This window comes from Cavia porcellus, unplaced genomic scaffold (genome assembly GCF_034190915.1).
Source record: "Cavia porcellus strain 051 isolate PalLab524CR breed Dunkin Hartley unplaced genomic scaffold, mCavPor4.1 scaffold_15, whole genome shotgun sequence".
Classification (NCBI taxonomy): Eukaryota; Metazoa; Chordata; class Mammalia; order Rodentia; family Caviidae; genus Cavia; species Cavia porcellus.
In genome coordinates, this window is record NW_026947498.1 from 55,128,997 (window position 1) to 55,147,761 (window position 18,765).

General features: G+C 34.4%; 1 protein-coding gene across 2 annotated transcripts in view; it reads left to right on the forward strand.

Moving 5' to 3' along the window:
- The first annotated feature begins 265 nt into the window (after nt 1-265).
- Nucleotides 266-18,765, forward strand: part of LOC100729996 (T-cell receptor-associated transmembrane adapter 1) — a 33,669-nt gene continuing 15,169 nt past the window's right edge. The window contains exons 1-2 of one of the 2 annotated variants that reach the window (XM_063224919.1): nt 266-493; nt 11,548-11,658. In XM_063224919.1, coding sequence (XP_063080989.1) covers nt 11,558-11,658 — 101 coding nt within the window. In that variant the 5' untranslated portion in view covers nt 266-493; nt 11,548-11,557. The remainder of the gene's footprint in view (nt 494-11,547; nt 11,659-18,765) is intronic. The other variant, XM_023564842.2, reaches the window with a different exon arrangement.

An 18,765-nucleotide genomic window follows, 5' to 3' on the forward strand; every position in this document is an offset into this window, starting at 1 on the left:
GTCTTAAAGAAAACATAACAGCTGAGCATGGTGAGGAGTTGCTTACTTTGTATTTCTTATTCCTTATTTTATTTTCGTATGAATTAACCTGTGAGAAGACATGTCTCCAGAGGTAGAAATGATGCCTTCTAGTTTAATTATTTATTTTTAAGATACACTCGGTTATTGATAAAAATTCAAATATCAGTAGAAGCATGGGAGATTTTTCTTCCCACGCTATATAACAATGTAAGTCTACTGGTTTCAGATCTCAGCTCTAGAAACCCCCATCACCACATTTCCTGTTTGTAACTGAACAAATTACACACAAAAGATTTTAAGAAACAACAAAGAAACCCGGGGCACTGATAAAGACCAATTTTAGAGTCATGTTGCTTCTAATGTAACAGAGCAACATTAGTTGGGTGGGTGGTTTTGGGGAGCATTTTTAATCCATCCATTTGCTTTATGGCTACGTAAGGAGCTTTCTGGGGGAAGAAAAGAAGCATGTCAGGTAAGTGGTATTTTTAATTTTTTGTTTTAATCTATGTCCTAAAAATTTACTTAACAATTTCTAAGTTGTAACTAAAAGACACTTAATATTTGAAGAGTAACTTAGCTAGCATAATTATTTTTTAAATGTGAAATAACCTTCGGTATAATTAGTATTTTAAATTCTCTATTGGGAGCAAATTGACTGTTTTCTCTTCAAAGCCAAAAGAAGGTGGACTGTGCTTTGTAACATAAAGCTGTAAGTGTTCATTGATAGCCGTGCCATGCAAAGTACTTGTTATTTTTGAGGAAGCTTTTGTTGACCATGCTTAGCCCTTTTTAGTTTACTTTAAGATATAAAACAGGATAGGAGTAAATGCGTTCTAACTTTAAAAATCAAGATTCTTCTCAGTTTGTTCTGACATTTAAGATCGAAGTTTTAAGGATAAGTGGTGATTTATGTCTTTTCTGTGGAACTATGAGTCCAATCAGTCCAACTGTAACATTCAGAAATGACAGTTTTGAAAAGTTTAGTGAAAATTTAATTGCTTGTCCAATGGATCTTGAGGTTAGATCTACTTCGATTTGCTGTTGAGTCCACATTGATGCTTTAATCCTCTCACATTGTTCATGTACTTTGACTTTCATTAACAAATATCTTTTGATTGTAAGGAAAAAAAACACATGTTAGGTAAAGTAGAAGAACCGTGAAATACACATAAAAGGAAAAATACCTTACATATTTCCTATCACTTCAAAAACACAAAATATGTTTTATTGCCTTCCAATTATTATTTCTGTACATTCTACATAGTTTTATTTTCATAAATGAAATATTAATTTGTGCATCAGTCATGTGTCAGCTTTTTTCATTCATATAATAAAATAACTATTTTTCTTTTATTGTAACTTTTATTTAATCATTTTAAATGAATACAAAATGACACTGGTTGCATTAATTACTGTTTACTTAATCAATAGTTTATAGTTGGACATTGACATTGTATCCTGTTTTTAAATATTCTAATAAAAAATGAACAGTTTTTTAGTCTCTTCGGTGGATAATTAGGAAAGATATTTAGAATTAGAATTACTGATTGTGAGCATTTTAAGCCTCATTATTGCAAATTACTTTTCCAAGGGTGATGCCAATTTACTCTCTTTTTAACAATACTTGTCTTTAACAGACAAGCTTCATTTAAAATTTTTGTGTTACATACTAGACCTTTGTTTAATATCCTTTACTTTGATGATAATGAGGTTGAGCATGAAGAATTTTCATGTGTTTTTAAAGTGTTTATAATTCTATCATTTGTGAATTGTCTTATTATATCCTTTGCTACTATTCTGCTCATAGAATTTTTAATATCAATTCATATGGGGGCAATTACAGAGTGATGATACTATATTTTATATTTTTTTGAGAATTTCTTTTCCAGTATTTGTGTGATGGGTCTTACAATCAATGAATCGCACAGGGGTCATAGGCTATCGTACGACTTTCCTGCTTCTCTTTTGCTTTCCTAGTTCACAGGTGAGCAAAGAATCAAAAGAATGTTCCAGTTTGGCTAGTGTACTGCAAGCATCGGATATACCATGATTAGGTGAAATTTCCTTGAGTGGATGATGTTGCGGAACTTGGAAAATGTGAGAAGGCTAATAATGGCAGTGAACTACGGCATGAAGTCATTTCCACAACCAATTAACCCTAAATTTAGAAGGGATATGATGAATGTCTCCAGCATTCATAACTCAGATTTCTCTGTTTTGTAATTGCTTAGTGAAGTTCAGGGATTTGCACACAGCCAGTCACATAAAAGTAAGTGACCACTCTCAGTCTCTTGCTCATGATGTTGGACAAGAGGCTTCCAAAGCAGGGCTTCTAGAAACATTAAAAGACACAGAGTATCTTGTGAAATGGAAGTTCCCACAACTATCCTGTCTTCTGAGTCTTTCCAAGGTGCTTGTCTAATGGGAAAGTCAAGCACACAACTGCTTATAATGCAGTGACAAGTCCAGATAAAGAGATGTCCATCTATGCAGGAATTTGGGCAGCACTTGCACCCTCATAGGATTTCTGAAGTTCACAAGGAATGTAGCCTGGAGAAATCTTAACAAACTATCTTAAAATATAGCCTCTCTCTCATTTTCATATTTTGAATTTTTAAAAATTAAATTTAGTAAGTATTTATTACTAAGTATCCTGCTGTATTAGAAAGAGGTGGCCTTGATGTCATACAGGCGATGATAGGAACTCTGGTTTTGTAATTGCTTAGTGAAGTTCAGGGATTTGCACACAGCCAGTCACATAACTGTAAGTGACCACTCTCAGTCTCTTGCTCTTGATGTTGGACAAGAGGCTTCCAAAGCTGGTGTATTTTCCTTCTCCCCATCACAGCCTACTCGGAGGCCTACATCACAAACCTCTGTTTGTAGTGTATGTTTAGCTAAGGTTGGTGGATTTCAAATTTTACATTAGAATAGTATGTTATTTATTTTAAAGCCTGAAATTGATTTGAAAACACTCTCTTGAGCTAATATCTATGATTTGAATGACTTTCATTGATGGAGACGATACAGCCTGGTATTAGTGGTTGGAAGTGGAGCTGGTGTGTCCCACAGACCTCAAATCATTAGAATGTACATTTTTCAGCATCAAACTACCACCATGTTAAAACAAAATAAGTAGAACCATGGGTACCATAATGTCAGTCATTTTCTCTACAATTTCTGGGTCCCTAAAATAAATATAACATTTGTGGAATACAAAGAGATAGATGTTCACTGCTTGGTAGAGTTTATAAACCAAAAGAATCCATTTAGAGAAACTATGTACTATACACTAAATCCTGTAAACTCATGCACATAGTAAAAAAACCAGTGTGAAATAGAGACAATAAAGCATCATATACATGTTTTTTAAAATTTTCAAGTCTTTTGCATAACTAAAAACTGCCAGCAGAAAGATACTACATTTGCTTAGCTAGATTTCATGCCAGAGCACAAATAATTATGGATTTCAAATAGAGTGCCTGACAATTACTATTGGCTTTAAGGGAGTCAGAGGTCTGGTAGTTACACTTACTCTGATTAACCCCTGGCAGTTGAAAACTAGACAGAAACTTAAATCATGATTTTTCTGTCATTTCCCTACTAATAATTTCTCAAGACCTTTGGCTTTTAATAGTGTAAATAGCTATATTAAAATTGTGTGGGAGTTCATTTTGAATTGATAAAAGCTATATAAATGAAAGTAATTGTAATTAATGACTAGAAACCCTGAAGATTGCTCTTGTTGGGCAAGAATTTTTAAGTACTTTCTGCATTCAGTATTCTGAGAGGCACCGTCTGAACTAAGCAGATACCCACAGGAATAAAGACAAGTTGATACTGTGTTCAGAGAATTACTAAGTGAAGAGAGGTGTTAAATTTCTGTGTGCATGCCTGTTTGTTTATGTGAGAACCGTTACAAAGATCTGTTGAAAATTTACACCAATATCTACTCTTCTGATGTGTTTTGCTTTTCAGAGTGGAGGTACCTATTGTTGGCAATCAAAAGAGTGTGAAAGATACCAGGAATATGAAATACAAGGCTTCCGAATGAAAATCCAACTTAGAATTCAGTTCATACTACTAAAGATAAAAAAATCTAGGAAAACAGAAATGTTAGGAATTATAGACTTTTAAAATTGGAGGGAAATTCAACACCATGCTAAGCTACCCCTTCACATGCCTAAACCATCTCTTGCATACTGAAATTCAACTATGTTTTAAAAGATCTCCAATTATTTATATGAAACAAATTTATTGTGTTAGTAAATGATAAAGCACAACCTTAAAGGAATGTACAATGTGTTTTAAATTCTTGCTTTAATAATGTCAACATATTTCATGAACATTAGAAGAATTTTTCTTAGAGATTTCAGTGTAAGATATGAGTCTATGGTACTGATTTTGTTGTGTCTTTGTAGCTGAGAGCAAAATTGTCTTCTTGTAACAGTTAATAGGGTAACATAACTATTTCAATTATTCCCTTAATTGGAAAGGAGAAAGCAAAGTTTCTATTTGAAATATAATTTAGTCAAATGATAGAATGATTTATAGCTAGACTTAGAGTAATTTTAAAAATGAGATTAGAGCTTCCTGCATTCTTCGTGAAGTATGCCTTCTCATATGGGACTATATTTTATTTACCCAAATCACAATTGTTTGAGTATATACGAAATAGTAGATACTGTGGGAAATGGAAAGAAAAGAAACGTTAAGTAGGATTGATCTTACAAGTTCTCCTGATGATGGTAAATACTAGGGATTTGTCACTGTAGTCTTACATTTATTTGACCCTCCCCCAGATAGAGGCATATTAGAAATACACACAATTGAAGAAAAGGGAACCAAATAAATCAGGTAGAGAGGAAAATAAGGATCAAAGGTCACAGCCATAAAAATGAGTATAGTAGTGCTCTAGAGATTTGCTTGAGGAAAACTGTGTGTCAAAGAGAAATGATGAATTAGAATGCTCACATGGACATAAAAGTAAAAATATACCAATTCTTGAGGAAAATCACAAGTGCTTGTACTTGAGCCACCAAATTATATCCAATAATATGTTCCAATCCATAGCATGCCATGGTTTAGATCATCTAAAATGTTCTCAGAGGTCTAGTGTTCAGAAGTGGGGCTTTGGAAAGGTGGTTGATCATGGGGCCACTCCGTATCAGTGGCTTAAGCCACTGGTTCCATGGCTAGTCTTCTGGCCTGGTCAGAGGCTGGTCACAGGGGCCTTGACCTGTAAGGGTGTATTCTTGATGTGGACTCCTTCTTTCTCCTGTCTCTGCTTCCTCATGCCAGCTTTCCTCTTCCAGGGCCTTCCATTCTGCAGTTTCTGCCTTGGAACTGATCATGGACTGAATCCATTAAAACTGTGAACCAAAATAAGCCTTTCTTCCTTTGAGTATTGTGTTCTAGTGATGAGAAAGGATTAATACAGTATCCTTATAAGTAACAAATTTAATTTTGAATATTCTCTGGCCATTGCTTTTTCTCAGAATTTATTTTATTTTTCTTAACAATAATATAATAAAATATGTAAAAACAAAAAGAATAATGAGAATTTTAGGCTTTATTTTATGAAAGCCTAAAGTTTTACTATCATTTGTCATTTTAGGATAGATCATATATTTTAATGGTTAGCCAGATGGATAGTGTTGACATTTTCTTAAGAAAGTCTGGAAACATACCTGGGATATATTTAAAGTTATCAAAGCCTCTTCTACTTCCATTCAAGAGTAGATCCTTCACCTTCACTCAAACAGGTTAAAGTTACTTTCCAAAATCAGTTTTACAACCTTTGGTACATGATTAGTGAATTGTCACGATTCCAACATATATAGATGGCATAGAGATTTGATGCGATAAATCTAGATAGACTATTTTTTAAAGCAGAATTAGTTACAAGGGCAACTTAGTAATAGTTTGCAAATTATTTTACCCAAAAATTTTACTAACACTAAATCGAACCCCCAAAAGAAAATAAAGTTTTACATTTGTAGCAGTGAATATTTTCTTAAGTCTAACTAAATGGCTAGTTATTAGCACCAAGTTCCTTGGTTCAAATTTCCTAAGAAACAATAAATATAAGTTCTTGGAAAATATAGATTACAAGTAAAGCAAACAGAATTATGGCACTGTTGATGGACATTTTTGCCACAGTCACAGAGTTCTAATGAATTACTCTCTTTTTCCAGGAACTTATTTCCCAGCTATTGGAAGGCAGGTACTTTTTCCTTAACAGTGCTGGGAACAAAAATCACAGAATCTTCAATTTGTCTTTCTTTTAGGTCGTGGACCTATCTAGACTTTGTGGTTGTGAATGTGTCTACATGCTATTCTTGATGAAAATCTCTTTGTTGGCCTTTAGCCATTACACTACCATTTTCATTCTATTCTTCAGTTACTATGCTGACACATATTAGTAAGCAGTGACTTTGTGACAAATATGTTGTAGAAATAAGTAGGAATCTCATGGCAGTGAGATATTAAAATAAAGATCACAGCATAGCTAACATTTATTGAATCTTCTAGTAGAGAACAATATTATTCTAAAAATTTCAATACATGTCTTAATATTCATAGCAATAGGAATTTACTATTATGATCTTTCACAAACAAAGAAACTGAAGCATGAATGAAAAGATAAGTAAGATAGTTTTTGCCTTTTGGGAAGTTCAGAGTTTAGTTGGAAAGGTTTATATATAAAGGACTGCTGTGATAATTTTAAAATGGAAAGGAAAGGATGGGAGGTTCCACGCAGGACTGAGGGAACTCTTCAAAGAGAAAGTTCTCCTGAAGGATATCTAGTTATTTTTTAGATGGTTGACGGAAAGGCATTTCAGGCAAGGAGGTAACTATATGGATACATAGAAACAAGATACGGTAAATATTTTCTTCAGAATGATTGGAGAATGATATATGACTGAAAGGTTGTGAAAGATAAGTCTCAAGACTTATGAAAGATTTCTCAAGGTAGGAAATTGAAATAACGTTTTGGGGGTAGTTTACAATAATAATACAGAAAAGTGTGATGACCTCTATGTTCAGGGTAGATACAAGATCAGGTACTTTTTCCTTTAAAAACCTGTACTACAGGCTAAAGACAGATTTAAAAATGGGCAACTTTCTCCAGAGACGGTGGGGGACTGGAGGATTTGGGTGTAGTACACAAGAAGACATTAGGGGGGAAGAAGTAGTGGTTAATGTAGTGTGGATTAGTGGAAGCAGCAGTAAACATAAAACCAGCGTCAGCTGAATGAATAAAAGCAGAACCAGACTCTCCTGAGAAGTACGTATGTATTATTTTATTTCAAAACCTTGGATTATCAAGGTATGAAAGTCCTGCAAGTTATGTGCATCCTTTCATCTAGCAATCCATCTTCAAAAATTTAATCTTAAAAAAGTCTACATATATAGTTTCCACTAGAAAGACATTCATCACTATATTGATTATAGTAACTAAAAAATAGAAACACCTTAGTACTTATTCATACATTATTGCTTAAATAAGTTAATGCAAGTCCAAACAATGAAATATTGGGCAACCAAAAAAAAAAAAAATGGAAGCTTGCTTGGCTCATAGGAAAAGAACACTGTAGACATTGAGGGAAAAGTAAGTAATAGTCTAGTTGGCATAATAGAATCAATCCTGTATTCCTGGCCATAACAAGTTCTAAACAGAGGAAAATAAGTTGCGAAGCAGGGTGGATCCTTGAGAAACTAGGAGATAGAAGCACCAACCCCAGTCACAAATCTGCACTAATTTCTGACTTTCACCAAAACCTAACTACTAATATCCTGTTGTTGATCAGAAGCCTTAATGATAAGACAGTTGGTCAATACATATTTTGTATATCCTACAAGTTACATAAGGTGAAAAATAGGCAGGAACCACTTTTTATTGCTATTTGCAGTTTACTGAAGAGATGGACTCACAAAGGCATCACTAAGCATTTGAAAAGGACACATGCTGGGTCAGAAATTTAGTTCAGCAGCCTAAGCACCTGGCTGGCAAGCCTAAGGGCATGAGTTTGATCCCTGGTTTAAAAAAAAAAAAAGTGAGAGAGCGAGAAGAAAAAGACACTTGTAATACCCAGACTCACCACCATAGCAAGAAGTGGCAGGTAGCATTACTATGGGTAATTTTATACAGTTACGATTTCAGGTTGTGTCTTTACTGTGTTTACATTTTCTCGACCATAAATGGCTGGCTAGGTGACCTATATGTATTTGTGTGCACATGTTTTGATAAATTTCAACTTTTTATAGTAGATTTGTATGTCTTTTATGGTAGTAGTATAAAATAGCCTTACCTATGTACCTTTTATAGATTCATATCTTTTTGTGTGTGTGGGTGTTTTGAGACGGGGTCTCACTATTTAGTTCAAGCTGGCCTTGAGCTCACTTTCTGGCCTAGGTGGGTCTCGAACTCACAAGGATCCTCCCATCTCAGCATCCCGAGTACTGCGATTACAGGCGTGAGCCACCACGCCCGGCTTAGATTCATATCTTGTTTCTTGGTTTTTCAATATTTATGGGTTTTGTTGGTCACGTATAAGCTTTTCAAATTGTTACAAATCTCAGAAAACAAAAGCAAACAACAACAATAACAACAAACCAGCCTAAACTACATCTCCTGCATTCGGGGTATTTAAGTAACATATATGCAAAGAAGAAAAGAACAAAGGTCTTTAAAAATAGAAATCGTCCCTTTACCCCTGTGGAACTTAGGCTCATCTATCAACTGAGACAGTTTTCTGGCCTCCTCTTGTGCAATATAGTCACATCAGCTTTGTAGAAAGGACTGTTATCCATGGTGGGGGTGTACGGATGAGGAGAGTGACTGAGGAGCAATCTCTGAAACTGTAAAAGCCTCCCAACGTATCCTTTGGTCCAGCAATTCTATCGCCAGCAACCTCTTATACAGATGAACTCCTCCTGTGCACAAAATGCCCAGTGATATTTTTTGAATAATCTTGAATAAGAAAAATGTTTTAAAAAATTTTCATGTACTTCCTAGCAAAACAGGTGAATTACATGTCAACAATACTATAGAACTTTAGGCAGCCACTAAAAATAACACACTATCATGATAAAAATTTCCCAAACTCAGTAATTTTAAAAAAAGACTAATTGGTATAATATGACCACTTACGTTTTTGTAGATAAATATAACATGCTGTATTGCATGTTACTTTATATTTTGGCATTTGGAATTTTAAAAATGTTTTATCTCTTATTAGCACTTAAACTGCATATAAGTAACTGCTAAAGTGTTTAAAAACAAATAATTTTAGAAATGTATTCAGTATCATGTGATGCACAGAATTTCTAGTATATTTAATATAGTTAATAGTTATTACATAATACTATTTTTATAAATATTTTGTGGGATTGTGTTCATGAGACCATTTACCCTGTACAAATAATGCTTTTAATCAAATTAATTTTCAGAGATCAAAGGACTGTTTAAACCTCCTCAAATTCTCCTAATGAAAACAATGCATCACATTTCACTACCATTATCAACTAACATTTTCTATGTATTAATTAATTCTTGAAAAAGCTTATGAAGCCTACACTCTATGGGTTTACAGAATAAAATGCATAAACAACACTATTCTAAGTAGACTTTAATGTATTTTGAACATTTAAAAACAACACAGTACTAAATTAAAGAGGAAATAATAAGCAGTAGATAATTTGGTATCAAAAGAGATTCAAACTGGTTCAAGTTAAAGCAATGTATACATGTAATCAGCAGTATGCAAATTATATGCATTCGTGTATACACAGCTATGTAAGAATCACACAATACACATTTTCTATACTTAATGGTTCATATGCCTGCCTATGGTCATTTAAAAGTCAGTGAGCCCAGCTCAAATACACAAGGAACTCCAAGAACAGATAAACCAACACAGAAGTATCAATGAGAAGCTGAAGAAAATGGTCACGATTCACATGCTAAATGTGAGATACAGAAAATAAGCAATGGAGGGCAGCATAATATTTTGGTTTAGAGAGCTTTCGATTGATATTTTAAAAACAGACTAGAGAAGCAAAGCTAATCTCCCCCACCTCATTAAGAGAGTATATGTTTTATTCACTATATTTAATATACTGGTATTGTAATTTAATTGAAAAAGCATAAAGTGGTCTTTGATTTTAGACATTCTTATACACAAGGAGTCAGAACTATGAAGAAATACGATCTTGGTGATCTTGGTGGTGGTTGTCTTCACATCGTACTTCTAATTATATATTTAACTTTTACGACCCCATGAAAACAGAGTTTCTTGAGGGTAAAGACTGTTTTATTTTGTTCCATCTTGATCTTTGATTCCATAGTTTTTGATTAAAAAGATATGTCTAATTGATATTGGTTGAATAAATAAATACAATACGATTACTTTCCTGAGATCAGCTTATCACGTGTGTCAAAGAGGGATATGACTATTAAGATATATCAAGTCAAGCAAACTATCTTAGTTGTCACTTAATCTCCCCCCCCCCAAAAAAAATGCATACACACTTCAGGAGAAGAGAAACTTGTACAAATGCTTTCATACTAAATTCTCTGAAACATTATGAGATTAAAACTTGTCATCTTTGGCCTCTGCATGGCTAGAGGTGCTCAAAGTGGTGGTCTTTAGTGGCCAGACATTTATTAGTATGGCCAACTACTGTTTGGGTGACCTCAGTCACTGAGATCTCTCCATGCATTTTCAATTTCTCTAAGGGTCACTGGTGTGGGGATTTTCTGATATGCAACATCTTCTAGTGGTCCCCAATGTGAGAGTAACACCTTCTGTTGAGAAAACATCATACCATTCTTGTTTTTCTGAAGTTTGTACGCATTTTTGATGGACTCTGTGTGAGTAGACAGCTATAAGTTATCAAGACTGAATGACAAGCCACAGCCCACAGAACTGTCTTTATGGCTCAGGAATGGAATGACAGATGAGGCCTTTGCAGGGGAAAATGAAGCATAATAAACTCTATTGTTCAGTCATGGGGCTAACAAAACCAGGTTACTATGATTCTAGAATTATTATCCCAACATACGGTATCTTATACTGATGGGATTTTGGAAAGAAACAAGTGGTTTTCTGTGAATAATGAAAACACCCATAAATTTTAGTCTGAGGTAAAGCTAAAATGAAAAAGTACAGTAGACTATGATCTTACTAGTTAAGATATTCTTAATTTTGAGCCAGTTTTGCTAATCAGTCAGGTCTTCTCACCTTTTAATGGACTAAAAATATCTTTCCTTTCATCTGCACTAAGAATTTAGGAAACTTGTTTCATTTTGCCCATGCAAAATGCCCACGAGGACTTTATCACCAACCCTGACTTTAAAATCTGTAAGATGTCTTTGTTTGTCAATGTTGATTAATGTCCTGGCATAGGACTTGTTTTTCATGATGAATAAATGCAATGATTTTAATTGTGGGACTAACGTGACCAAAACAAATGAGGAGCTGGCTACTGTATCACTGGTATATTCATTTTTGTTGCCAGGAAGCACCGAATGCCCTTTTTTCCTCTGGGGACTTCTAGTCTTGCTGGGTTTGGCTCTAATTATATCGCTGATCTTCAACATTTCCCACCATGTAGAGAAGCAGAGACAAGGTAAGACATTTTGACAAATAACTACATGGAATCTGATTGGAGACTGTGAAGTGACTAGAAAACTGACAGAAGGAAACATGCTTATGAATGTCTAGTAAGATATTTTATCTGTAAAAAAATCCATTTGATTGTTTTTCACCCTAAGTTTTCTCTTAAGTTAAAAATATGATCATAGTAGATATGTGAAAAAAAATCTCCAAATTTAGCTTTGTCTCTTTAGCTGCCTTTGGTACAGGGTCAGAAGGGATTATCCTGGTAAATGTGCTTCTCCTCCTCTGATAGAACAGCCCATGAATCATATAGCTGCAAAAGTCCTTTCTGATGCATGATGAAAAAAGTGAAAAATAGCTTTTTAAACTTTTACACCTTCTGAGTCTTCTCAAATTCATTCAAGGCCTGCACAGGTCCCCAGGCTGGAGTGGACTCAGAATAGAACTCACAAAGCAATGCGCTGAACCGTGAATCTGTTTTCAACACTCCAAAGTTTAAGAGGCCAGGCCGAGAGGATCCACCATGCCAACTTTTCACTTTCAATAGGCTGGACAGCAGTTTTAGGCAGGTGGCCTTAACCTGCATGTGACATGATGAAAATAGCATGAAACTCAGCAACTGGCACCACTTTTGTATCCTGGGTGTTTAGTAGATACAAGTTGAGCAGGTGGACAGGTAGATGTAAGGACGAAAGCTCAACTATTTCTTTCTTTTTTGCTGTACTGATGATTGAATTCAGGACCTCACACATGCTAGACCAGCACACTCTCACTGAGCTGTATTTTCAGCCCTTTATAGAATTGTATTTTGAGATAAGCTTTTGCTAAGTTGTCCAGGCTGTTCTCAAATTTGAGAGCCTTTCACTTCAGCCTCCTGGGATTTGAGAACTATGCTACCCTTGCCCAGCTAAACACAATTACTTCTGAGCAAGGGTCTTAGTATTCTAGAGTCAAGTAACTCTTTGGAGCAGGATAAGTATGCAGTCACAAAGTAACAGAAAAAGAAAAGGTTATAGGCATTCTCTTTTGAGAAATGAAATAAAACTTAGCTAAGAAAATTAAGTTAAACATGTGTTCAAGAAAAATTGCATGAATTGCATTTAGAAAAATGGTCAGATTGCAGCAAATGTCCTTGACTCCATAGTAGAAGCTTCGTAAGTGTTGATGATGACAATATAAAATATGGAGAGAAAGTAATTGTTATCATGCAAATTTATAGATAGAAGAGTGAGAGGCACAATGAAGTGACATAGCTGAGGTTAGATACCCATCAACAGCAGCAAAGTCCGGGTAAAGGGCCCATGTTTCCTGTTCTCTTATCAGAATGATGAATACTTTGACTCTGCTAATGAATGTTCTCAGTCAGCAACCCGACATTCTTTTAGAATCTCTATTATATCAGTTCTGCAGCTGAAGTGAAAAATCAGGCAAGCATTGTTTTCAGTAACTATTTTAAAATCAAACACAGTATATTTACAAAAAACGAATTTTGTAAATGACCCATTACTGGATGCCTTTTACAAAATTTCCTCCTTTTTATACAAAAATTAGCTGAGTAGCACTTTACCTTATATGATAGTTTAAACTGATTGTTTTTTAACTTTCTCATAAGATATTTTATAATTGTAGATTATATCATCATCTTAACAAAACAAGATGAGTTTAGAGCTACAGGAATAAAATAATTTAAGTGAAAAGCAAGATAAGAATCATCTGAGCTAGCACTTTCTTTTCCTTTGAATTCAGTGGTAATTCTTCTAAGATTTTTTTTTTTGTGTGCAATCAGGTAACAAGTGCATTGATGTGTTTAACTGGAGCCCAATTGTCCAAAGAAAATTCAGTCTAAGAAATTTGACTCATTTGTTAGTCACTTTTCAGCCCTGCACTTGCATTGAATTATGGTGAATATGAATGTTAAGAACCACCTTTTATTAATATGTCAAGAATCAGACAGCCTAATTTTACCACCACATTCCTTCTGCCCCAGAAAGCTTTGGTTACACCAGTCTTCTACCATTCAACATGAACAGATCCTACAATTCTCATTTTGGGTAGTTTGGTAAATTGTGGTTTATGTATTCATTTGTTACCTTCATATCATTTTTGCTGTCCTATAAACCGCTTTGTGTAGTAGTTCACTCATAATGAATACTAAAACATAGTAAGATATGTATGTGTGTGTATATATATATTCTTAGCACAGTTCTGGGGACTTGGTAGGACATGCACAGCCCAATCCCATGACTGGTGGCCCTGGTGCTTGCTACCTTCTTTCCACAAATCTGAAGGGCCTCCCATGGCTGCATGGCATCCTACTGTGCTTTGACACTGGTTGTTTCAGTGACTATTAGTTCTGCCCTCTGTCCCCTGCTCTTACCATGCCTATGCCCTGCTTCAGTTCCTACTCCATTTCTTGCCCTTGTCCTCAGTACTATTTAACAAATCTTACAGCACCTTGAGCTTTAGCAGTAGCTGCTGTGTTTATGTAAGCCATATTCAGGGCCATGTCAGTGAGCTTTCTGTGAAGTTGGTTCTTAACATTAGCTAACTACAAATTATTTCCTTTCAGCATTCACACGCACTCCTTATTTGACATGTACAACCCTGGTCCTTGCACTTGACTGTGGGTCAACCCAAGACTAGCCTTGGTGCAGCATTCCTTGATGCCCGTTTTTTCTCGTACAACCCTTTCTCTCTGCAACAGTTTCCTATCTGCCCAACTACTTCTGACAGCTTTTCCCAAGGATGGATAATAATCTGCCGTCCTTTCCATTTCATAGGCATACATAGTGCTTTCTTTTTCATCCAGAGATTCTAGACAGGTTAGAGATGCCTTCTGCAAGCAGTCCTGGTGCCCTGAAGACTGGCCTCTGCCTTCCTCACACAGAGACTGGAGAAGATTCTGTCACACGTGGCAGCTTTTCTTTCAGGCAGACTGTGAATGCAATACTCCTGCATCTAGCCTCATGGAACTTTTTATGTTTGCATCTTTGTACTATTCTTTGTAGCTAAGAAAGTTGCAAGGTGTGACTCCACCTTGGCCAACAGTCTTGAGTAAGTTTTACTGCTGTATTAAATAGCTTACAAAAGAAAATCTCCATCCCAGCAGCGGTATCTACACATTCAATCAGATAGACAAGATAAGCCTTTTTTTTATGTTTTTCTGTAGCAGCTCAGTTGAAGATTTGAAGTTCTGTCTTCTTCTCAAAATAAATCTTTCATTTTTATGTGATTTTTGTCCATATCTGTTCTTTAGGAGGATTATATTTCCTTTTCTCAGAGTAATGCATTGGCTTTTCTTTAACTCCAAAGCATATTCTTTATCCAACTCATCCTCTTTGTCTTGAGAAGGATAAACAAAAGTATGATTTGTGCATACATCAAAGTCCTATCAGTGTATCTCTAACTCAGTAGAAAATTGTGGCACATTTTTCATATTTCACATTGAAAATAAATCAGAAAGATTCCATTACAGAGTTTAAACAAAGTGCTTTTTAAATTCCTGGTTGTAGTGTATTGTGTGCAGAAAAGTGAACACTCAAAAGAGGAAAGCATAAAAACAAGAACATTTTATAACACACTCTGACTGTGCACCTGACCACAGTTTTGCATCTGAATCACAGGAGAGGATTATGAAAACTCATCTAGCTCTTCTCTCATGCAATCATGCACGCTTAGCTGCTTTATAGCAAAGCACAGTTTTTAATTCTGCTAAATATCCTTGAAACAACTAGGAGCCATTTAAATTGTGTCATTAATTTTTAAATAAACCGAAGGGCACTCGTGGCAGAGCAAGCTCTTTTCAGGAGCTGGGGCATGTTGATCTTCATTCTTAACTCTAATTTAAGGATTTGTTATTACTGCTTTTCATTTGAAGTGTTCATCTGCTGCTAATCTTCTGAGGAGGAGCTGTGAAACCAAAGTCACCCAAGCTGATTGCCCCAGCTCCAGATTATACTGCAGATTCTAGAAAGAGGAAGGAATATGGTACCCTTGAATGTTCTAAGTCCTCTTTTGGGCATCTTATCAATACAGTTGGTCTTGATATATAGTTTCATTTGCCTCTTACTTAATTTCTTCCTTCCCACTTTGTTAGTCTCCCTTTCTCCCATCTAAGCACATACTCATTATATTGTGTCCTTTATATCATTGCTTTAGTACTTTTTCCTACAAAGCTTTTTGATATTATTTTTCTTTTTTTGCTGATAATATATCAATTACATTTCTCCTCTTTGTACACATACATGGCTATACTTTCCAGGTACTGATGTTTATATGCAAGCACTTCTATTTAAAAAAGTCTATATTATGTTACAAAAATATTAGTTGGTTTGGGGAAATATTTTTAATCCACATGTACTATTTCTTATTAAACAGTGACATTAACATTTTTGTTTTCAGATTCTTTTTTTCCCAAACCAACACTCATCTGGTAAAAATTCTATTACCAGAGTTTACATTTTAGTGATTCCATTCTAGCTCAAAATTTATATGCAAATATTTTAACTTTAAGATATCATAATATCATCTTATTTTCAGTTAACTCATTTGATGAGGAAACTTCCCAACTAAAATGAGCACAACTAAATTATAGCTTGTTACGTGATATGGATTCATAATGTATACTATCAATAAATAACTTTGGCATTTTATAATTGGTTTTGCAGAAATTATTTATTTTCTATATCTGCTTCATGATATTATTATTCTTATTTGTAAACAAACTGATAATCACAGTTTTAAATAATTTTCATGTTTCATTGCAAATGCATTGCAAAGCTAGAAACAAATCCAGTATTTTCTGATGCCTAATTCAGGATACATCACGCTACCATTTGACTAATTTCTTATGCATGCACTTTAATTCCAAACAAATCTGAGTAATGATGGCCTGAGTATAAACATCTCCTTCTTCCAAACAGAAAAAAATAAAATATACTTTATATCATTCTTCATTTTTCAGTTTACAATTTTCTGGTCTACATTAACTAATGTTTCATATACTTATATATTTACATTTATCAGTTCTTCTGATTTTTCCAGAACCCCATTAACTTGTATCTACTGTGAAACACCTCTTAGATCCTTTAGGTTTTTCCCAGCCTTTGTGTGCATGCATATGCGCAAGACTGATTTGAAAGTAGTTGAAAATAACTGTACATTTTACACTGCTCCACTGTTGGTGGGAGTGTAGACTGGTGCAGCCACTATGGAAATCACTATGGAGATTTCTCAGAAGAGAAGGATTGGAAGTTCCATTCAACCCAGCTATTCTCTTCCTGGGTATTTTCCCAGAAAAACTGTAAAGGTCTTATCACATGTGCACCTATGTTCATAGCAGCACAATTTGTAATAGCTAAATCTTGGAGACAACCAAGATGCCCATTAATTGCAAAGTGGATGAAAAAGCTGTGACATTTTTATACAATGGAATATTACTTAGCTATAAAAAGGATGATTTCAAGGCCTTCATAGGTAAATGGAAGCAACTTGAAACTATCCTCATAAGTGAAATAAATAAGAATCATATTTATAAATATCAAATGGTGTCTCTAGTGTAAAAAGTGATAAGAACTGTAGGAGTGAGAAAACCCAAAATGTGTAATTGCTATTCTAAAAAAGAGAGGAAAAGAAAGTGCTCTAAAGGATATAACTGCATGTATGTTTAAGTGTGTAAGATAGATAACCATATCACTAAGTTTTTGCTGGATTGTTGAGAAGAACTGTTTGTAGTCTCACTGTTTGAATGTCCACTTTGTATGCTTTAATTTTGTAACTTGAACAGCTATTTCTAAGATGACAATATGTAATTATCAGCTAGTGATTTCTTACTTTTTTTGAAATTCTTTATTATTACTGCTCTTTTTTCTGTTTTGCTTTTTTCTCTTTAAACACAATTTTTAAAAAAGAAAGAAAATAACTATAACTATTATATGCAGTTCATGATAGATAATTTCCTGTGGGCTAGAACAAGTGCATTTCTGACAGAATTAACATCACTTTGTTTCCACGACTTACTATAACTATATTCCATGAAAACTTCCCTCATTCCCAGGATTCTTTTAGACATGTTGACATGTGACATAAATTTCCCATTAATGTTTAGTTAGCAGTTAAGCTCCCTGGAGTTGAACTAAAAATATTTTTAGTTGAACTAAAATTAATCTTTATAGTTGTTTTGCGACTTAATTATTTTAAAATGTTATTGTTAATTTCTTTCCAAAATTGTGTTTTTCATATGTTAAAATTGAAAGATCAGTTATTATTATCTCTGGGTCATTGTCAGAAGTTTTGTTAAAAGCGGTCTTGATTTCTAAAGAATATCTTCTGCACGGCTTTAATTTTATTTAAAGCCAGTTGAATAAGAATTCAAATAGAATAAATATCATGCTACATATATACACTCAATCTCAAAGAAAATTTATTTATGAATAGATAGCACAGATTTATGCATGTTAATTTTAATAATCAAAATTATATCCTTAATATTTATCTCAATAACTCACTATGAGTTTTTACCTAGACCTCAGAAAATTCTTAAAGCTGTATTTTTCAAAAATCTTACAGATATATATTTAACTAGAAGTAGTTTAGATTTGAGCTATCAAAAGGTTCAATGGTAGGTTACATAATGAGATTTGGACTTAACTTTTTATTGTTATACATTACATTCCTGGTCAGTCTGACTTTTGCAAATCAAAGAGAAGTGTTTCTTTTTAAAACCATGCTAACATTTTGACTAATTGTAGAGACTGAGTTCCAATCTTGCCTCTGTCTCTTCTCCCTAAGATTATTACCTCTACTTAGCTACTTACTTAATATTGTTTCTCAGAGGCTAAAAGATGTTGACACTTTGAGGAGAGATGACAGATAGATAGATAGATAGATGATAGATAGATGATAGATGATAGTTGGAGACTGTCTCTTAGATTTTCTTTTAATATATAAAGAGAAAAAGACTATTCAACATAGGCAAAGGGGGAAACTAACAGAAGAATGTTGAATGGTTCATGGAACTCAAAACTCCACGTTGAACAGGAACCATAAAGGAGGCAGGAAGAACGGTTCCGGCTTTCACTGCCTTGTGTTTCTTGTGAATAACGTGATTTGTGCATCT